The sequence below is a fragment of the Fundulus heteroclitus genome, chromosome 10, assembly GCF_011125445.2.
Source record: "Fundulus heteroclitus isolate FHET01 chromosome 10, MU-UCD_Fhet_4.1, whole genome shotgun sequence".
Taxonomy (NCBI): Eukaryota; Metazoa; Chordata; class Actinopteri; order Cyprinodontiformes; family Fundulidae; genus Fundulus; species Fundulus heteroclitus.
The window spans coordinates 33,130,962-33,152,084 of record NC_046370.1 but is presented as its reverse complement, the minus strand read 5'-3'; the positions used below and the strand labels follow the sequence as shown (position 1 = coordinate 33,152,084).

Here is a 21,123-nt window from a genome sequence, read left to right as displayed (position 1 = left end):
CTGTTCCCAATCACTTTCACTTTCTTATGCTACCAAGAAAAGTTGCCTGTGGAATATTTAGTAGTTGGAAAAACGTATCACTGGACGTATTGCAAATGTGTTAGCCTCTTATGGTACTAATACGGAGTTCACTGAGCTCTTGCAAAGAAACCCAATCTTTAACAAATGCTTGTTGAAGCAGTTTGGCTACAATTTTATACACCTGTGGCCAGGGCTGGCCCAAGGTTGTTTTGGGCCATAAACAGAACTTGATTTGGGGACCTCTGGAGAACATCCACACAACTAACACTGTTTTTAATATGGATATGTTGGAATATGGGAGAGGGGTCCAAGCTCAATTGGCCAAACTTAAAATCAATCCTGATAATTGGTTATTTGTTGAGATGTATCTGTGACACAGAGAAAACATTAAACTCTTAGCATCAGATTGAAATGAAAATTTTAAACAATTTCAAATCTTTTCATTTATCGATGCTGAAACCATCAAATAGAATTTAATGTTATTGTCGCTCTCAATAAAAATCAAAAAATTTGATCAATGGTTTGTGTTAAAATCCAAGAAGGCATGAGAGGCTCCTGGTGGCTTGGGAGCCTAAGCAGCAGCATACGTTGCTACTGCCTTGCTCTGCCTTAGGCAGCGGAAGGGATTGGATTGGTGAGTACATTTTCTAAATGTATAGTTTTTGTTGTTTTGAGAATAAATTACTTTAATATTTACTGTTAGGGTTAGGGTAATATTCAATCTTATGATTCACATTGACTGAATCAGCCTTGTGCTATAAGTTTGGTTTACCAGGACTTTGTCTAACTGTGCTTTATCTAACAGGATTGATGTACTCCAACAGGATATTTAGCTTCTTTTCTCCATCCTGTACGCGGCATGACTCTACCTCAGACCGATTCACCATTACTTAACATTTTCCATTTTATGACAGGAGCTTTTGATCTATGTAAAGTATTTTCTCTCAAATCTGAACCTCATTTTCAACCTCTGATATTCCTCCACACAATGTGGATAAATGAGCCAATGATTGCACTATATTGTCATGCTTCTGGAACTGAAGAAATTTAATTTCACCACTACATTGCTCACAAGTGATTGCCATATATATTACAATATCTTTTTTTCAGCGGTGGATTCTGTCACATTGATACCACAAGAACATTTAAAAGCTTTATCACCGGGGAATAAAAGCTAGATTACAGTTCCACATGATGCATCACTCAGGTTTATTCCTTCACTTTAAAGCAGATAAGCGTCTCTTCAGTTCATACGCTTTCAGTTTAATGCCTCTGTTTACGAATCACCTTTGCCTCGCCATTTCCACATGGAGTCATGAGGATTTGTTATATTTATATCTTATATCATAAACTGAGTTTAGCTGGAGTCCCAGATGAAGGCAGTTGAACCTCAAACTTTCTTCTCCCTCAGGTCATTGATCGTTTTCTAGATATTGAGTCATCTCAAGAGTTACTGGTTAAACACAATGTATTAAAAATATGGTCACCAGTAGGAGTGCACAAAGTCATGGGTAACATAGCTGAAACATAGATTTTTTTTTTTTAGCATTTATAAGGGACCATGAATTATAATGCAAAATCTTTCATTTGTCGCTAGTGGTTCTGGGATGCTATTTCACATCAAAAATTGTGTTTGTTCTTTTATAAATTGTAATGAAAAGAGTGAAGCCAAAAGTCTACATAAAAGTTTACATAAGCTAGTTGTTAAAACTGTCTAGTGCCCTTTTAACATCAATAGCAGCTTGGAGTTGTTTGCAGTAGTTGTGGATGAGGGGCTTCATTTTGTCTGCTAGTACATTTTTTCCATTCATCTTGGCAAAAAGCTCCTCGAATCCAGTTCCTCGATTGTTTTGCATCTAGTGTACCATGCAGATCTCCCCAAAGTGACTTAATGATACTGAGCTCAGGAGACCTCAACATCATTGCCAATGACAGGTCTTTCATTCTGTGTCATTGTTATGTTGGAACGTCCAAGTACATGATATACGCAGCTTCCAGTCTGATTATTGCTAACTTTCTATCCAGTATTTTCAGAAAACTCATTTATCATACCACCAATTTTAACCAAGTTCCCTGTGCCTGTGCCGCTCACCCATCCTGAAACCGTCAGTGAGAGCGAATGGTGTGCTTTTCACCTTACACTTTGTTGACTCCCCTCCTCTCACCCATTTTCTTTCAGAGCCTCCATGTTACACAACTTGAGCAGCTACATCCAGGGTTGTTTTTTTTTCTCCAGAGAGTCCTGAGTGACTAAAGTTTTTTTTTTTTTTTTTCCTCTAAAAGATTTTCATGGCTGACCTTTTTGGTCTATCTGACTGTGGCTTAGTTTCCACACAATCCCCTGATTTTTCCATTTGATTAGTTTTAACTCTGCTTGGCGTTCTCAATTCCATGGAAATCTTTTTTATAACTTTTTTCTAATAGCCTTTTTATTCTTATCCCTACCTTGTCAGGACGATCTTTGGTAAATCTGTTTCTTTCTCGTTGTTAAGACTCAAGCAAGGTGGATGAAACAACCATAGTCTGTCAGGAGCCCAGATATATTTATGCTAATATCAAGCAAACAGATAACAGGTGAGGATAGTTATCTTTGGTCCATGCATTGTGCTATGTGCCGTTAGCTGTTGCTCGTGCTGTATGTCATGTCAACAGTTGTCTCCAAACTACAGACACAACAGGCCATTAGTGGCAAATATGTGGAGATTTTAAAAACGCCTCCCCTTTTGTTACACTTCCAACAGGTTTCAGCTGCTCTACAAGACCAAACAAATGGAAATGTGGGGAAGACATGAACCTTTTCTGTGAGACATGCTCTTGCCAATCATGTTGTTGTTTAAAGTTTTGTGTGAACAACACTATCCCCACCAGAACAGTAAAAATACTTCCCCTATAAAAACAGTGCATAACCAGTTACCTAAAACAATTACTAAACAACAAAAAAGCATCCAGAGAGGAAGACGGGTCCATAAAAGCAACCTAAAGTCAAGATTAACTAAGTGTATTATCTATATAGCACATTTACAATAACCTCAGCTGACCAAAGTGCTTCACAACAATCACATCTCAGGTGGATAAAGGATAAAACAATAAATAAAACTAAGTTTGACAAAAGCAAGACTTTGGGTTTTTCAATAATAAAAAGTATTTGTTTAATCTTTTTTTTAAAAGAGGATCACGTTGATGGGAGTTTGGATGGAACCAATGAACTGAACATATTCTGCATAGGGGTTCAGTTCATGAATAATCTCAGTATCCTCCTTGTCATGATCCACAGTTTATCCACAGCTATGTTTTTGTGTTACTGTGCTTATTTTTGAATTATTAGATTATTTGTTTTGTGTCTTCCCCCAGCTATTTGATCCTTGTATGTTTCATGCAGTTGATTATTTTGCCAGTTGAAGTTACGATCTGGGTTTCTGTTTTTTACCCATTTTTGTTTTTTTTTTCCTTTCATATTCTTCCATTTTTCCATGCCATGTTCTGTGACTTCCTTCCAGGCTCCTGTCTTTCCTTTTCCCGTTTTGTCTCTCACCACGGTCATTTTTGCTAGTTCTGCTCCATCTATGTCTTCAAACAAATCAGGAGATGCTGGTTCTCCCATCGTCGCCCGCCTGCCTGTCTCTAAAAGTCAGGGAAAGAGACTGAAACAGAACAGGGCTGCAAGTCCATATTGTCCCCCAGAGTCCCAAAGGCCTGTGTAGACCAGCTTTGTGTGGTTCTGCTGCACCCTTTCAACCTTAGCTTGACACAGGAGAAGGTTCCAGTGCTGCGGAAGCCTCTTTGTTCCAATCCACTAAGAAAAATAAAACAGAAATAAACATGTTTCCCTGACACACACTATTATTAAAGTCATGGAGAGGGAAACTAAGTAAGCAACAGCACCTTTTACGACCCCCTTTCAGTTTGGGGTTTTAAGGTTGGAGCTGAAGATCCCATCAAACGCCTCATCTGGACAAAGCAGACAGCAGTTAGGATCATGGTCTCTGATTACTCCAGTGTATTTAACACAATTCAGCATGATCTGTCATGCCAGAAACTCCAGGTGGACAGGTGGATGGCTCCACAATTTCCTGGCTCAATGATGACATGAGAAACAGACACTGAAACAGTTTGGCAGACAAATGGGTTGTGGGTCTGACCCGGTGGTGCCCAGCACAGGAGCACCACAGGGGACAGTGCTCTCACCATTCGTTTTGACTCGGTTCACCTCAGACTGGTAGTACAAGGCAGAGCTACTGACGACTCCACAGGCGTCACGTGAATTGAAGATGAACAAGAGGCTCTTTGCCAAGTGAATGGTGTGGAGAACAATAATGCTACCTTTTTAATGAGAGCAAATAGAATATGATTGTAGATTTTAGGAGAAACAGGAATATGTCAAACATAATTTCCATCATGTGAGGTGGTAGAGGAGTATAAATACCTATTTGGAGACGCAACAGTGAAGTTATGTGCAAGAAGGGATAGAGCAAAATGTTCTTATTGAGAGATTTTAGGCACTTTGGTGTTTGCATCTCCTACAAATAAGTGTCTCACTATTTCAAACTAGGGAGTAAGATTTGCTTTCAGGGCAAGGGTGTCCTATAGTTTACCTTAGCCAGAAAACACATTATTGTTGATATTTCTTTATTTAATGAGTAAAATAAAGTTATTTTTTGTTGTGTAAGTGCAACTGAGACAAAAGGACAACTTTAGACAACGATATGTGAACATTTCTTAACAAAGGACTGAATATTAAATGGGATGTTCTCATCTTTATTTCAAATGACTGTTGCTCTGTCTTTAGAGAAAAAACAATTGGCACACCTTTTCCCTTACAAACCTTCTTATATCTACAGCTGCATAGCTACAAAAGGTTTCAGAAGGAAATAATTTGTTAGAGAGTTTTCAAGCACAACATCCGACCCATGCTGGCACCTCTGGCTCTTTGCTCCCCCATTTGCTCCCCTGTGTTTGGCTTCAGTGCACTTGGTTTACGTTAAGATCCCCATTAGTGTCAGAGACGCTGTTTGATGCCCTTCAGCTAAGTGGGATAGTTAAACAGAGGGAAGGGCTCAGTGTCGCCCCTGTCCTTCTAGAGTACAGGTGGTATTCACTGGCACTAGCATGGCTGTATTTTAATTTTCTAGCTTTTAGTACTCTTCTAAATGTTTGTTTGCTTCTGTGTGATCATTTTTGCTAGATTCCAGTTATACTGGCAGCTCCCTCAGGAACTTATCTTGATTGGTTAGGGGATGACGGGGTGGGAGAGGCGATCTGTCTGTTAGGATCTCAGGCGCTCTCAGCTGAGCTGAGTCTATAGGGAGTACAGCCGACACAGCCTCTTCCTCATAGAAAGATGAGGTCTTCATCACTGGTAACCCTGCTGCTCTGCTACCAAGAAGTTTCACATTTCTTTCAAAGATTTGCTAAATGGATCTTAGGGAAATTTCTTGAATCAAACCATTTTTTTTAAAGATTTCTAAAACAAATTGGAAGCCAGCTTCAGTGAGCCCCATAGCTACCATGGTATTTGAAGATCATTCTCTTATCAGTAACCCAACAAATTCTTAAAGGATTTATGCGAAAGAACGTCCAAGTTCAGCCATACCTGACCTTCCGCTGGGGTGAGAGGAAGTGGCGAGCTGAAGCTAGAATGAGCGAGGGGCCTGAGGAGTCGGCGGAGGAGGTATGAAGTGTGGGATCTGTGAAGAGATCAAGAATCAGCTGTTTTCGATGTGAACTTCCAGCATCATGCCAAACCTGCTGGCAACCCAGCACAAGAGGATCACATTCCTGCTTCCTCTACTTTTTATGGTCTTCACTGAGCAGGTATAGTGCCAACTAGGCATTTAAAACTGTATTATCACAGATAAAGCATAAAAACGCCTGTTGAAATCCTTTCAATAACTGTGTTGTTTTCAAATGATATAATATCATTTTCAGATGAAAATGGTCCTGTAATTGAGATACATTTTTAAGCAGCTTAGTCTTATGAGAAGGTGAAGTAATAAAAACAAATGCTAAATAGAAGTTTGCATAAAATTTAGCACAGATTTTATTTTTTTTGTGAATTAGTGACTACTGTATTATAGATAGTGTCAGCATCTCTTGTTTTTTTTTGTGAATTAGTGACTACTTTATTATAGATAGTGTCAGCATCTCTTGGTTTTTCCTCCTCTGAGGATGCTGCTTGTCGATAAGTTTTGGCTCGGATTGCTTTCTGTCAGTCGGCTCATGCAATAACTGTTTTTGCTGTGCAGAATTCAGAGTTGAGCCTTAAGGTTCGAGGTTGTAGATGCTGTGGACGAGCTGATCTCGGGAAACAGAAAATCAGTACTGCCTGGTCATAATACAATAGTAACAGTAAGAGGTTTGACTTCAAACAAACTGAAATCCAGAATCATAAAAAAAAATGTCATTCACATAATTAAATAGCATGAAAACAATTACATTAGTTGATACATTTTCTGAATAGGTTACATTTTACTTAAAGGTGAAAATATTCACCCGGCCCCTAAATTCATCTCGCTCAAACACTTCCACCATGTGGCCCAACTTGGACACTGCATCAATCAGCCAGTGGTAGATCATCAGTCAATATGCACGCTGAGAAAACAAAGGACAGCAATGACCCAAACAGACAGGCATGCTGTATGATCTGTTAGGAATAAGCAGCATTTGAAGCTAGCTGCAGGCCGGTTTTATTTTTTTTTTTTTTTTATGTTTACATAAAATAATCTACATCCACAAGGACTAAAACAATGTGTTCAAGCTTTGCTACGAGACAATCTACCATAAATTTCTGCACAGTAGGCAGGAAAAAAAAAATATCAGCAGTGTTGTGTTTTTTTTAGGGTTCTTATGTTTTATATATATATATATATATATATATATATATATATATATATATATATATATATATATATATATATATATATATGCACCATTAACTATATATATATATATATATATATATATATATATATATATATATATATATATATATATATATATATATATATATATATATATATATATATATATATATATATATAGTTAATGGTGCAGATTAAGAGAAGACTGTCTTCCCTAATTCTCAATGGACAAAGGAAAAAAAGAGTAATGATATCCTGGTCTCTGACCTTGTGACTGGTGTGTTTGGGTGACATTAAAAAAAGCTAGATATACGAGCAAGAAGCCAAGAACTGGTTTATAAATAAAATCGTACCAATGGAAAAGTTTGTGTGTGGCAAGAGATTGCCATTTAAGTAAAGAACACATAGCGTAATGGGTAAGATGTTTACATTCAGACCCTTAGGCCTCCGTGGTAAGCAGAATCTAATAACTGGAGAGAATGTGTGGAGGCAATCATATATGAAATGTCCCCAAAGTCTAAAAGAGGCAAGAAGATGGCAGCAACAATTTGTTTTGTTGCTTTAAAAAAGATGACCTGTTTCTATAGAAGAACCCTAATTTTAGTCTCATTCTCGACATGAGCTTTAAAAGTTAAGGTGTCAATACTTACAATGCACAAATACTATTTGTAGGAATACACAAACTCAATAGAAGAACCTTCTGATGATAAAATACAGGGTAGAACAGCAGGCACTTTATTTCTGTTGGAAAACAGCATGACTTTAGATTTGTCTTTGATCAATACCAATCTCAGCTGCTGTCGTTGTAATTCAATGTGATCAAACTGCTGCTGCTCAAATTAATAGTATCATGGGCATATAGAAAGACAGATGCATTTGTATCTTGATCTATATTATTTATAGAAATAGTGAACAGTGTTGGTCCTAAAACTAATCCTTGAGGTACACGACCAACAACATCCAAAAGGCCAGAGAAGGATACATCCATTTTGTTCTTGCATTGAGCAGTTATTACAAATAAATAAACGGGAAGATAAATGTTATTATTTAAAGGTGCAAAACTTAAAAGCATTCTTGTATTTCACTAGAAAATGTTGTGAATCTTGTGTGTCTTATTCGAGAAATGAAGCCTATGCAATTCTTTCAGTTTAATGTGTTGTTTCTGTTCAAATGGGGGAAAAACTAACCAGAAATGATCAACTCAGTGTTCTATCATTCTTATTTATACAACAGGTATTTGAGTTTATTCTTAGCTGTAAACATTAAGATAATATCATCAGAAGACTTGGAGGGGAAATCTATTTGGGACTAATTTGGTCATTTCAGTTTCTCAAAGCTGTTTAACGTTTATTTTTATACAAACAAAATGTGAAATCCAGATCAATGCAGAGCACTGATGTTGGTGAAAATCAACAAATATTTTAACAACTTTTAAGTAAGTCAGTAAGAAATGTATTTTTATGTATAATAAGAATATAAAATGTCTTGATCAATCATTATATTTATCAAGGCTCCTGAGATAAACAGCGCCTGTCTCATCTCTTGAACCCCATGGGGGCAGTATTTGAGGGACTCCTTCGTTGGCTATGGCACTAAAGTAAAAAAGAGCAATCCGTGTTTTTTTTTTCTGTCAGCAATTCTGCAGTAAAATTTTTATTTTAAATTTTATTATCCTCACTTTAGTTTGCATTCTTGTGGCTGCTGCCAAGAGCTGATTTGATCTAATTAATGAAGTAAAAAAAAAAAAAATAGATCCATACTCTACATTAAGCAGTGCAGCAATATTACAATTCAGCACAAAGTAAAAATAAAGGAGAAAAATATATCCCTTTAAATTGTAGTGCATGCATTGCATTTCAGTGGCCATGAATCAAGTAGCATCCACAATCTGATTTCCAACTAAGCCAGGCAGCAACATCTTCTTTTGGACAGGTCAAAAGCGTCCACAACAAGAGCATCCTGACTTAACGACCCGTTATTTACTGCAGTATGCACTACTAATACACAATTTAGATCAATGCTGCACAAATGTCAAATCAACAACCAGATAACAATGTTACCTAATCTCCCCCCACAATATGCAGACACTCTCTCTGCACTGACGAAGAAACACTCAACTGAATGTGTGAGTTGGCCCCAACAGCAGGGCAGCGTGAGCAGTTTAAATTCAACTGGTAAATACTTGACAGGTTGGGGATATAAACCTTCTTAACCATTTTCAGCCTAGAATGGACAGTCCATTGCAAGTTTTGGGAAAAGGCAGTACTGTAACAGCGAGGAGCACTGTCTGTAACTCTTTCCTGACACAGTGGCAGACTATACATTTTGCAGCATTTATTCTGATGCACTAACACAATACAAAATGAGCCTGAACCATAAATAACATACATACTTCTTTAATAGGACACTTCTTTTGCAAAACAAGCTTAATTTATACATGTTTAGATGTGCCAATGCATGTTAATTTAAACAGTCTAACAACCTCCTTAGTGGTAAACAAAAAGCTGAAAGAAAACTAAATTCTGGCATGACCTCGTATTCATTTTGCAGCATTTCTGATTAATCAGTATTGCCGTCAGTGTTTTCATTGGGTTTTGCAACAAAGATTAAAACATCTTTAATGCTGTTGATACCTTTGGAAAGTCTAAATAAATCCCGATTCATATTCATACATCGCGTCATGCAAACCTTCAAAAAAGGATGCTGTTATTTTCCAAGATATGTTTGATTAACCAAACTTCTAAATGTTTCACATTTTCCTTTTCCTTTGCTGAATGACTGTAGAAGGCGACAGGCTCCTTGCTCGAAAGTCTAATTTCTAAACGCACAGAGTACTGGGAGATTTGCAATAGGACCCTGACTTCTGCGCCGTTTCCAGCAAATGGTAAGCCTCTGAATACCAGCTGCCAGCCTGATTTATGCATCTCATACAAACTGAATAGACATGATGTTCTTTTACTTTTTTAGGAAACTACTGTAAAGGCACTTTCGACATGTTTGTGTGCTGGCCGCATTCATCTCCAGGGAATGTGTCCGTCCCGTGTCCTCCCTTTTTACCGTGGATCACAGAGGGTAATGTTGTGTTTAATATCAAATAAAACCCATAAAGAGAACTTTATCAGACCGTTGTTCCCAAGCTTCCTTTAACCGTTGATTGATTTTGAATGGGTGTCGTCATTTATCACCACAATAGGTAGTTTCAGGAACAAGTGTCACGACTAGTGCAGGTGGATGTTTAAAACTTGAAATAATTTATTTGGATCTATGTTTGCGTTCTGTTGGCCCAGACTCAGGGTTTCCTACACCTGAAATTTATTGCATTTAAACATTAACACTGAAGACTGAGGAAAGTGGTCTGCACTTTATTTCCATTTCTTTTGGGTATTACTTTTTTAACTTTTTGATACGGTATTTTAAACACTGTTACTTGATAACCCTTGTACAGATGTTGTAAAATGGTCATTGGCAGCTCAAGAGGCTATTTAAATTCTTGCGTTTGTGTTTTTTGTCTATAATGGATAGGCCAGATCATGAAATGCCTTCTAGAAATACCTAGAGGGAGTGGTGGCCTAGTGGTTAGAGAGCCAGGCATTTTGCATCTTGGAGAGGCCCCAAAGGTTGATGGTTTGAAAGTCAGTCTGTCACTGTGGGTCCCAGAGCATGACCCTTGACCACTGCTCCCCATGCGCCACTCGCTGTTGGCAGTACATATCTTCTAGATAAGTACGCTGCCATTTATTGTATCAACCATACAGCAAATATACTAGAATGTAGACGATGTAAAAGCAGTCCAGGCTTCACCCGTGAACTTGTGACCAAGTCTTCTCAACCAGCAGGGAAAGCAGTCCTCACTGTCATCAAAACAGGCCAACTCAAGAACTGCTCCCTTCTTTTCTTCAAACTGAAAGCTTTAAACATCCTCACCTTAATATTCCAGGCCCATGAAGACAGTATAGAATCATTTCACCAGACAAGGTCACGCTGACACAGCCACAGAAGAGGGCTTGCCAAGACAGATTTCAATCAACAAAAACTGGGATAGCGTTTTAGTTTTTAGCGTCCTAGTGTCTATCACAATGTCATTATACCTCTATTAGCCACAGAAGAACAAAACATGTAAAACAACTACAGTTGGACTGACCATGTGATATTAAAGGAAAGCAGTTTAAACAAGAAAAAAACATTTTACCAGTTCATATGAACCCCATATAACAGATTTTTACAATGTCTTACTTTTCCATGAGGTTTGACTGTCTCTGCTTTTAAATGTCAGTACGTTTCACACAGGAATCCTCTCTCTTACCTCCATTTCCAATGTAAAATAATCAGTCAGATTAAGATGTTTTTGAGATTAGAGGCCAGCCCTGTGGGGTCGTAGTGGCAACAACTCAAGCTGCATACTTCCCTTTATGTCATCTAAAAGCATGATTCTGGGAGTCATCCCCTTTCATATTCAGGGCTCTTATTAATAGCTGTTGTTTACTTCATCCCCAGACAATGTTAAACATTGACAGCAGTGGGACAGCGCTTTGTGAGTCAGACTTTACCTTGATGAGCAATATAGTGCCACTTTCTCATCATGTGTTCCACAAGATCTCGTTACACCTCTGTTAGACACAGATGAAGCAAAAAACTGAGTACACTCCTTACACCCTTTATATTGTTGCTTCAGATAGCAATAGGAGGGCACATCGGGAATGCTTCGAGAATGGGACCTGGAGAAAGATGGAGAACTCCTCAGACCCCTGGCGAGATCATTCTGAATGTGTGGAGGACCAATACTTTAAAGACAAGGTAATGTGTTGATTTTTGCTGTTGTTTTGAATTTCTATTTGTCCCTTAAAATCATTCTTCAAGTCCATTGAATTGTGTTGGCTGGATTATTGGGGGAAAAAGGAGCTGGAGACTATTTTTGTTCATTATTAAAACTCTTCTGCGTCTAGGAGGACGAAATGCTCCGCCATTCCGCCCTGAGGCTCGTCTCTGTCATTGGCTATTCCCTGTCGCTGTTCTCCCTCACTCTGGCCACTCTCCTCATGGGCATACTGAGGTCAGTTCTCAGTAGATATTGGGGGCTGGATCTTGTGGTCATGAAGATAAAGTTAATGTTTTCAATAGACATGCCAGGCCTTTAATTTAACTTTGAACAGTATAAGGAAATAAGCATAAAGAAAATGCTGGGGGCAGAGGTTATGGAAATGTAGCCATCTTTCCATCCGAGTCCGTTAAGGAAAAGGGATGGAGCTATTTAAGGAAGTGGGCCCATGTATGTAAGTTGAAATTTGTATGTGTGCTAGCTGAGCCGTGCTGCATATTCACTTGCTTCAAATCTACGTCAGTTGACTCACTGCAAAGAATGATTAACCAGACTAAGGACATGATTAGTTATCACTAACAACATTATAAACCACAAGGCAGTCTCACCTGTAGCTCCATTATTTTCATTACCTTCTGCCTTATGAACAGTGCCCTCAGTAATGATGTTAAAGTTGCGCAGGAAGTTCCGATCAATGTATTTCCCACTGCTCCTGTATCTGCTTACCAGGAAGCTCCACTGCACCAGAAACTACATCCACATGAACCTGTTTGTGTCATTCATCCTGAGAGCTGGGGCCGTCATTTTAAAGGAAATAATCCTCCATCTCAAGTATTCCAACCTACCCAAGGACAACCATGGATGGAACTCCTACTCGAGCTCTGCGGTACTCTCACCGCTGCCTTGTTTTTCCTGCATAAGCAGGTTTACTTTAACAGCTTTCGTCTCATGTATTCCTGTGTCCAGAGTGTGCGGCTTCAGCTTGATCTTATTCCTCAACAGTTAGCACTACTGTGCAAAATCTCCAAAGTGTGCATGGAGTACTTTGTGGCATGCAATTACTTCTGGCTCTTGGTGGAGGCTATTTTCCTACACACGCTGCTCTTCACCGCTGTGCTGACCAAGAGGTGCCTGCTGAAGAAATACATGCTGCTAGGATGGGGTAAGTCACGCCCATATGCAGGCTTAGTAGGTAAATGAGAAGCACAGGGTCGGTCACAGCTGGAGCATGTTGGGGCTTTAAAAATGTGCAACTACATTTTATCGTGTGTGTGTGATTGGGTGAATAACTGTAGTGTGAAGTGCTCTGGAGTCATCGGACTAGTTAAAGCGTTATAGAAGTACAAGCAAATTACCATTTACTAGAGAGTGCTAATATAGCCCTGCATTTGTATAGAAGTAAAGTATGCTCCTAATCAGCTACCATTTTTTGTCTTGGTTTTCCCAGAAAAAAAGTAAACCAATTTTGCGATATTGAAATTCCCATACAGAAGCCTCTTGGATAATGCATTAATCTTGTTTCATGCACTGGAAAAGCACAGGAAGATTCAAGTCACTTCGCATAGTAACAGAAATTTAGGTCGGCTGAATCAGGTAAAACGGGTGTCCATCTGACTTCCACCGTTCTGAGTACTTGTTTGCTTTTCTGCAAAATGATTGGTATGACATCTTTATTCCACATGTCAAAGAACTCTTACTGATTTGAACTTCAGCTCACTTTAAAGCATCAAAGCAACCTGTTTAATGTATAAATAGATTAGGTTTTTAATAACAATTTTAAAGGGGACATATCATGCTTTTCAGTTCTTTTTGACATTGAAATCATTCAGTTGTGGTCTATAAAAAGTGGAACTTTAATGCTTTGGTCTTAATTCCTTGTTAATTTACCTCCCCCTATTTAATTTCCCCCTTTATACCCATGTCCTGAGGTGCGTCTGAAAGCATTTCGTTTTGGTGAGGCCTCTTTAAATCTAAATGAGGCATTTCTCAACCTGTCCCCCTCCAGGTCTCAGCCATTTTTGTAGTATGCTGCATTCCTATAGAGACTTCAAAGTGTATAAAATTTACAAAATTTAATTAAGGGCTACAAAAGTGGATTTTGCATGATATGTCCCCTGTAAATCTGAATCAGAAATAATTATTTTAAAATGCTGATGTACTCTGGAAAAACAGCTGGGATTTTTTGCTTCTGTCACTTTTCCAGGAACCCCTGTTCTGTTCGTGACTCCGTGGACAGTGGTTAAGATTCTATATGAAAACATAGGGTGAGTGTTTGGTCACATGCATCCGTGTAATTTTCTCATTAAACTGATTAGCATTCTCTCTCTTCACATATAACACTTCTTTCACTCTTAAGATGCTGGTCAATCATGAACAGATGGTTCTGGTGGATTATAAGAGGCCCGATTACTTTATCAGTGCTGGTAAGGGATGTTCCTCAGGCAGTCTTTCAACATGTTATCTGGATTTTTAACAACCCTTGTGTGGTCAGGTTGGCTGCTGGAACTGAAATCAACAAAAATTTTGACTGATTCAATAATCTATTTCATGGTTGCTATTAAGGCGAAGCATGTGATGATGATGTTGCCGTAGTCACAAGCATATGTGATATTTGCTATTTATTTCTGATAAGAGCTTTCTTATACATACAGTCTGCTGTTATTGGTTGTCTAAGACTATTGTCCCGGGGCAATGCATTTAAATGTACCATTGATTTGTTTTTCGCAGGTCATTTTTTTCATATTCATCAAAATTCTGATGCTGTTGTTGTCCAAGCTGAAAGCCGATCAGGTGAAATTTACTGACTACAGATACAGGTACCCAAACAAACCCCTGAACCCAGCTCTCGGAAAACAAGTTTGACTTTGACATTTAGGTTCAAAAAGTTTGCAAGTTCCTAATTCAAATGTTCTGTTAAAATGTTAATCCCACATCACGATTTTAAATGTCACAGCCATAAACTGTGAGTGTAACTTCTCCCAAATGAGCAAGACTCATACATACATTTCAGAAACTTCTCTTTTTTCCACTCTGCTGTGGAGTGAGCTAGTATGAATTCTTTCTGCCTAATTTATTAGAAATAGCTACCTATGAGACCCTGCATTTTGTGTTTGCACCTTTCAGTTTGGCCAGGGCAACGCTGGTGCTGATTCCCCTGATGGGAATCCATGAAGTTGTCTTCACAGTGCTAATAGATGAATGCGTGGAGGGTACTAGTCGTTATGCGCGGAACTTCATCCACCTCACCCTCAGTTCCTTCCAGGTAACATAAAACAAATTTTAATTATGCGCAGCATGATCATATGTCCATGTTCACACTCATTATCACACTCTAAAATCTCCTCCTTGCATTTTCAGGGATTCTTGGTTGCTGTGCTGTACTGTTTTGCTAATGGAGAGGTATGGTTGGCTCAGGTTATTGTTCTATATTTGTATATAAGGAAGGAACAGTTAGGTTGAATGTGACAGCTCATGTATAAACCCGAACCATTAGGGTAAACGTCACCGAGCGGTGCATTCATTCAGATGGAGAACATGCCAGTAATAGACAATCACTATTTATATACAGGAGAAGACACGTATTTTCTTGCTTTTTGATATATGCCATGTTGTAAGTTAATAAATGAAGGTTCCCACAGTAAAGCTACGCATGACTAACTGGTAATGGCAGACAAAAAGTTTATGATCAAAGGTCTAAAAAATTTTTGCATCCTGTTCTGTTGTCTCAGTGGAGAGCGCGTGGTTGATATATGGTAATACGGGAACCAAAAAGGGTCACAATTCTTACACTTTCCTTAGCCTAGTATTATGTAAGAAACACAAGCTTCTGAGAACAACATAGGGGTCTCACGTTATGGACGTGGAAAGGAATCATACAATAATTATTATCAAACAGTTATCATAAGTCCCACAGTATAGTAAAAACAGCATGTTATCAAGGTATTTGTACAAAAATGATTAAAAAAACATGTAAAACGTGTAGAGGACACAGACACCATGGAGCTATTCAGACAATTTGAATTAATTCACAATCTGTTATGTAAATGTGCAAAATGTAAATGTAATTATTACATTGTTATCAAAAAAAGAAAAACAAAAAACGCTAAAATAGTGTATTGGTTATCACATGCGTATTATCACTTCCATATATATATTGTCAGTTCAGACAACAATATAGATTAAACACCTGGTAGATTTGGCAGTAGTTTTGAGGGGCTATTTTACTGAATATGGCACCGTTCGACCCCTCTGCTCTTTAGAGAGTAACCCAGGTATGAGAAGCTGATAGTGGCTGGTCAGTTATTAAGGATCATGGGAAGAAGAAGGTGGACTGGTCCGCAGGGCTGGGCTATGTGCAAGATCAAAAACAGCCCTGGTCGTGTCCAGGAAACAGAGCCAATGAGGTGTCTGAGCGAGGGCAAGGTGAAATAGGAAAATCCAGAAATGAGAAAAGTTGTTTGGAAATAGATTGCCTGAATGTTGTTTTGTTATTCCATTAGAGCAGGAGTCGGGAACGTATGGCTCGCGAGCCAGATGTGGCTCTTTTGATGATTTCATCTGGCTCGCAGATAAAACAAAATATCACTGCTATTGTTTTCATCCGGGTTTTTGGCACATGCGCGCCGGACTGGAAGGCAGAAAGCGAACACGTAGCGGGCGCAAACAAAGGAAACTGATCAGTTCTCAACGTATTTTTCTTCTTTAGATAACGTATCACAAGATCGTTTTAAGAGTAAGTTGATGGTTGATATCGGGACATAGGCACCAGCAACTCCCGCAACCCCATGAGGTATTAAGCGGGTCAGAAAATGGATGGATGAATGGATGTTCAGACATGTTTGTGTAACAACAGAAAGCGGAGTCGGACACAGACCGCGCCTCAGCAGAGAGGAAGACCTGCCCGGTAGGTTAAAAATATTGTTCACAAAGGATTATTTTGGTGTTTTTGTCTTATTAAAATGGGTGGGGGTGTCGGCGACCTTGCAGCGTAAACACAGACGTACTAGCGCGCGTGAACAGGGGCGTAATGCAGCTGCTGTCTGGCAGGCTGCTGCTGCATCGACTCCGCTTCTCCCGGCCCCGTCTAGCGATCGCCACCTCCCCTCCGCCGCTATTTCAGTAGAACAATGACTAGAGCAGAATTAAGTTGTATTTACCGGAGTAAGTTGTATTTACCGGAGATGAAGTGTAGACTGCAAATTCTGTCGGGGTATGATGGCTCCCCCAGTCGATTTGGATTGTCTGGGTCCTTCTTCCTGGGTCCTTCTGTTTACATTTCGAAAATAAACTAACTAAAAGCACGCTCTAATTCACACGTTTTGTAATGGTAGAATGGTAGAGAACAGTCCCGTTTTTGCCTACAAGTGGGACCCGGAAGTAGCGCGGACGTCACACGTGACGCATGCGTGAACTACCCTATTGGCTCTCACTGAAATCAATTTCCAGATATTTTGCTTTCATGGCACTCTGAGTGAAAAAGGTTCCCGACCCCTGCATTAGAGGTTCCCCTCTTTCAAGTGTATACATGCTGAATGTCTTTTTTTTTCTGGCATTTCCTCTTAAGTGTGGTTCTCAATAAAGCAGCTCAACTGTGCCAGCCCTGTTTTGTGTTTACATCACACTTTACTTTGAAGATTTTCTGTAGATTTTGTCTGTTGAGACATAACAGTCATTAACATATCAGGCGAAACAAGATTGGATTTCTTCTTATTCAATGGCTTTTGACAATCTGGCAGCAATGACTGTGGGGGGGGGGGGGCAGGTATATACAAACAGGCTCACAGGTGGAAGGGATGCAGGCGATTAGGACAGAGACAGGTGAAGCTGCTTCTACTTCTGAGCAGAGCAGAGAGTGGCAACCTGCAAGTCAGCCCAACAAACAGAGGATGTGCAAAAACAGGGAGGACAGGGCAGAATCATAACAGAGAGAGCAGTGCAGCAACAAATGGGGGAGGGGCGTTGTTCTCTGTTGCTCTATTCACTATCCCATATGGTATGAAATTACTCCTGGTCAATTTCTTACGCTTTTCATCAAAGCAGAAAAAAAGTTACATCATAAATAAAGCCAGTATGTCAAAGCCTCAGATGATTTACCATGTTAAAGCCATAAAAATAATCATCTTAATCTTTTAGTCATTTTGCCCAACTGTAATTTAGTTTTTAGACTTACAGTCTTATCATTAATTTGTGAAACAAAATGTCAATAATATCCATTTAAGATGTTGCGTTATATGGAAATTTCTTGTAGAATATAAGAACAAATAATGTGTTTTGTAAAGCACATGCTTACAAAACACTTTTTAAAATGTGAGATGTCAGAAACATAACTGCTTAAAAACAGGAACAGATATAGGAGTAGACTTAGCAAATACTGTTCTTAACACGGGGTAATATCGTAAGGATAATAAACATATGATGCTGTCTTCCTGTAGGTCCAAACTGAGTTGAAAAAGCGCTGGCAACTGTTCTTGTTCACGAACCACTTCAAGGTCCGGACATGTTTTCGTGGAGCAAACCTCAAGCACCTTTGGAAGTGTACCCGGCGGCAGCACAGAAAGCGTTCCCGGCAGTTTGGTTCCTACGGCGAAGGTGCCACTTCGATGGCTCGCCCACACCTCCTTCAGGTAGCTGTGCAAGGAGGTGCTGGGTCCCTCGGACTCGGGCAACTTAAAGGCCAGGGACTCGAGGGATACAACGCACCAGGTCTCGACTTTCTTACCAGGAAGAGTCTGTCCAGCAGCGATGGTGAGATGACGCTTGGGGAGACCATGGAGGAGGTCCTGGAAGAGAGTCAGTTCTGAACCCAGCTGGCTTCTTGGTAAAGTCAAACAAACGGGTGCCGGACGATGAATGTATTCTTCTTCAGTAGAATGAGCCAAGTTCATGGGGTTGGGAAAAGGATTTTGAGAAATGCTGTGTGCTCTACCGAGACATGGTTTCCCATTAGGAAAAACGTAAAATTCTGATCTATGTAGCAAGGATTTAGTTGGCCAGATCTCTCTAGGGGTTTGGTATGGTAAAAACTGAAACCCTAACCCTCACTTTAATCCTTTGCACAGGATGGTTATGTAATATAGCCATGAAGATATGCTTCTCTTCACACAGCCTGAGACCTTTATTCATTAACCACTCGAGCTAACCATGTCCTGTGACACTTACCAGAGAGAGACAGCGTTATTACTGGTTGTGATGGAACGCTGCCCCAACTCCCACCTCTACCGCATTTTCTTTCCAACTCGACTCTCTTGACTACCTCCCTTATCAGCTTCGAGGAGTAACTACGGCAGGTTTTCTTCAGCCTCCCATGTCACATTGGTTTTTTTTCTAAGGTCACACAGAGACCACATAAAAAGCATCTCAGCTTTGGTTCGCTAGCGTTTTGTGGCTTTTGTGTCCATATCATGTTCTGCAAAAACAAAATTCTGATCTCTACACCAGGAATGAATGAAAGCAGAACGGGGAACTTTTCAGTATAACCGTATGCCGCTATTGGAGGCAGCTTCTCTGTGAAAAGAAATGTAGTCTTCATTGGCTCCTTCTAGTGATTCTGAGGAGATTTTAAAGTGAAAGCCAACACTCAGAGCCAGAAGAGGAGTCCACCCAGAAGTAATCACTGCAACTTCCACAACTACCATGGTCACTATTTTCTGTGAATAGAAGGACTTGTACTTTAAATTTTCTCTTGATTTCTGAGTCTTCCTTCTTTTCATGATTTCACAGCAGCCTGTACTTTGTAACATTGTAGCCTTCCCTTGTACTGTTATGCCTCAATGTGAAAACGTAGACATCCTTGTATGACCTGTACAACCAGAAGCAAAACTAACTCTCTTGAACTTAATTTTAATGCAGACGTTCCTACAAATGTCTTGAGTTCCTTTTGCTTTGGAACTCTATACTAACAGGTTGGAGATTATGTAATCTCTTGATCAGTAAGAAAAAACATGGACGCTCGCACAAAGTCATTGTTACATGCAAATACAGTCCACCTGAGCCTCAGAATGCGTTTTAAAAAGCATTTTATTACAAAATTGTTTTCTTTTCTTAAGACGTGCTGAACTGTTCCACTTCTTCATTGCTCGTTTAGTCACTATGGCTAGTGTTGTTAAAAAGATAACAATGACGATGACAATTCAAATGTGATGTTTTTGTGCATTTAAAGGGCCCTGAAACATCCCATCTTATGAACACTGAAAAGGATTACATGTATGACTGATTAAATGTTACATAAATAATAGAGAACTGCTGTAACCAGTCAAAGAACGAAGTTTTACTTAACGTTGCCTCAAGTAGCAGCCAGCATGAGTGCAGAAATTGGGTAGGATCCTGTTGCACCGACTTTACAACTCATAATTCCCGCTTTAGGGGCCGTTCCAGTTTAAACTGCTGACTCGGATGTCAAATATTCTAACTATGGAGGACAAATGCAACACAGCATTAATCTAATGTGTACTCTTGTGACAAATTGGATTCCAGACATTCTTTGAAATGGTGACTATAAAGCAGTAAATACACTGGGCGAGTAACGTAATCGAGCAGCTTACGCACGTGTTTTTTAAAGTGGAAATTTATACCAGTCCCTGCAAAGTTCACGTCACAGCTACATGTTTCTATGCAGAAAGGAGCTTTCACCTCATGGAAAGAGCACCAAGTAGAAGACGTACCTTAGCCATCCTTCTGCTAGTTGACAAGGCGTTACAGCAGCGTCAACAAGGAGACTTCTGCCACCTTGTGACTGAACTAAGACTTGAGTGTTATTTTGGGATACTTTTGGAAGTGAACTTTGACACAGGATGTTGTTTTCCTGTTTTTCCTTGCCAAAAAGGAGCTTAAACGCATCTGAAATTAGAACTTTAACTTATTTAGGTGTCACATAGCGTAAATACACGAGTTGAATGCGCATGTTGTGCATCTAGTGTAAATATCTTAAAGGCATACTATGCAACATTTTTCAGTTAATTAATGTGTTCCATACCGTTTTGAATGATTAAATGAGTCATTTCAGGTCGAACAAAGGTTTTCTCGGCCGCCCTGGTGGTCTGTGGGGGAAATACCGCACTTGCAATTGCAAGAGCTCTCGGCCCGCACACACAGGTTCAGAAGTCTCGTGCAAGACCGCAAGAGTCGGTCTTGCTTTACGGCGAGAACTCCATGTGTTTTTGCCCTGCCATTCACTATATGCACGCACAAAAGCAACAACAAAGAACCGCGTGTTAACGTCAAATAAACATGCAAGCATATCGAGTTTGTTTTTTATTATTATTATTAGTATTAGCGTGAGTTTGGCGAGGCAGCCGCCTCGCCAAGATAGCGCTGCGGGAAACCCTGATGTTCATACTTTCACTGTGTTAGTCATTGTTTGTACTGCCGTTTTTTCCACTTTTCGTTGCGTTCGCCTGTCTGCTAAGCTCAAAACAACCGCGCCTGGCTTGA

At 39.6% G+C, this 21,123-nt stretch overlaps 1 protein-coding gene across 1 annotated transcript; it reads left to right on the top strand.

Annotated features, from left to right (window-relative positions):
- Positions 1–5,200: 5,200 nt before the first annotated feature.
- Positions 5,201–19,753, top strand: LOC105927344 (glucagon-like peptide 2 receptor). Its single transcript, XM_012864052.3, has 13 exons — positions 5,201–5,832; positions 9,663–9,762; positions 9,846–9,950; positions 11,551–11,672; positions 11,822–11,928; positions 12,424–12,580; positions 12,697–12,856; positions 13,898–13,958; positions 14,051–14,117; positions 14,422–14,510; positions 14,818–14,956; positions 15,052–15,093; positions 18,126–19,753. The coding sequence occupies exons 1-13, from the start codon at positions 5,755–5,757 to the stop codon at positions 18,492–18,494; spliced, it is 1,596 nt and encodes a 531-aa protein (XP_012719506.2). The 5' UTR covers positions 5,201–5,754; the 3' UTR covers positions 18,495–19,753.
- Positions 19,754–21,123: the final 1,370 nt, after the last annotated feature.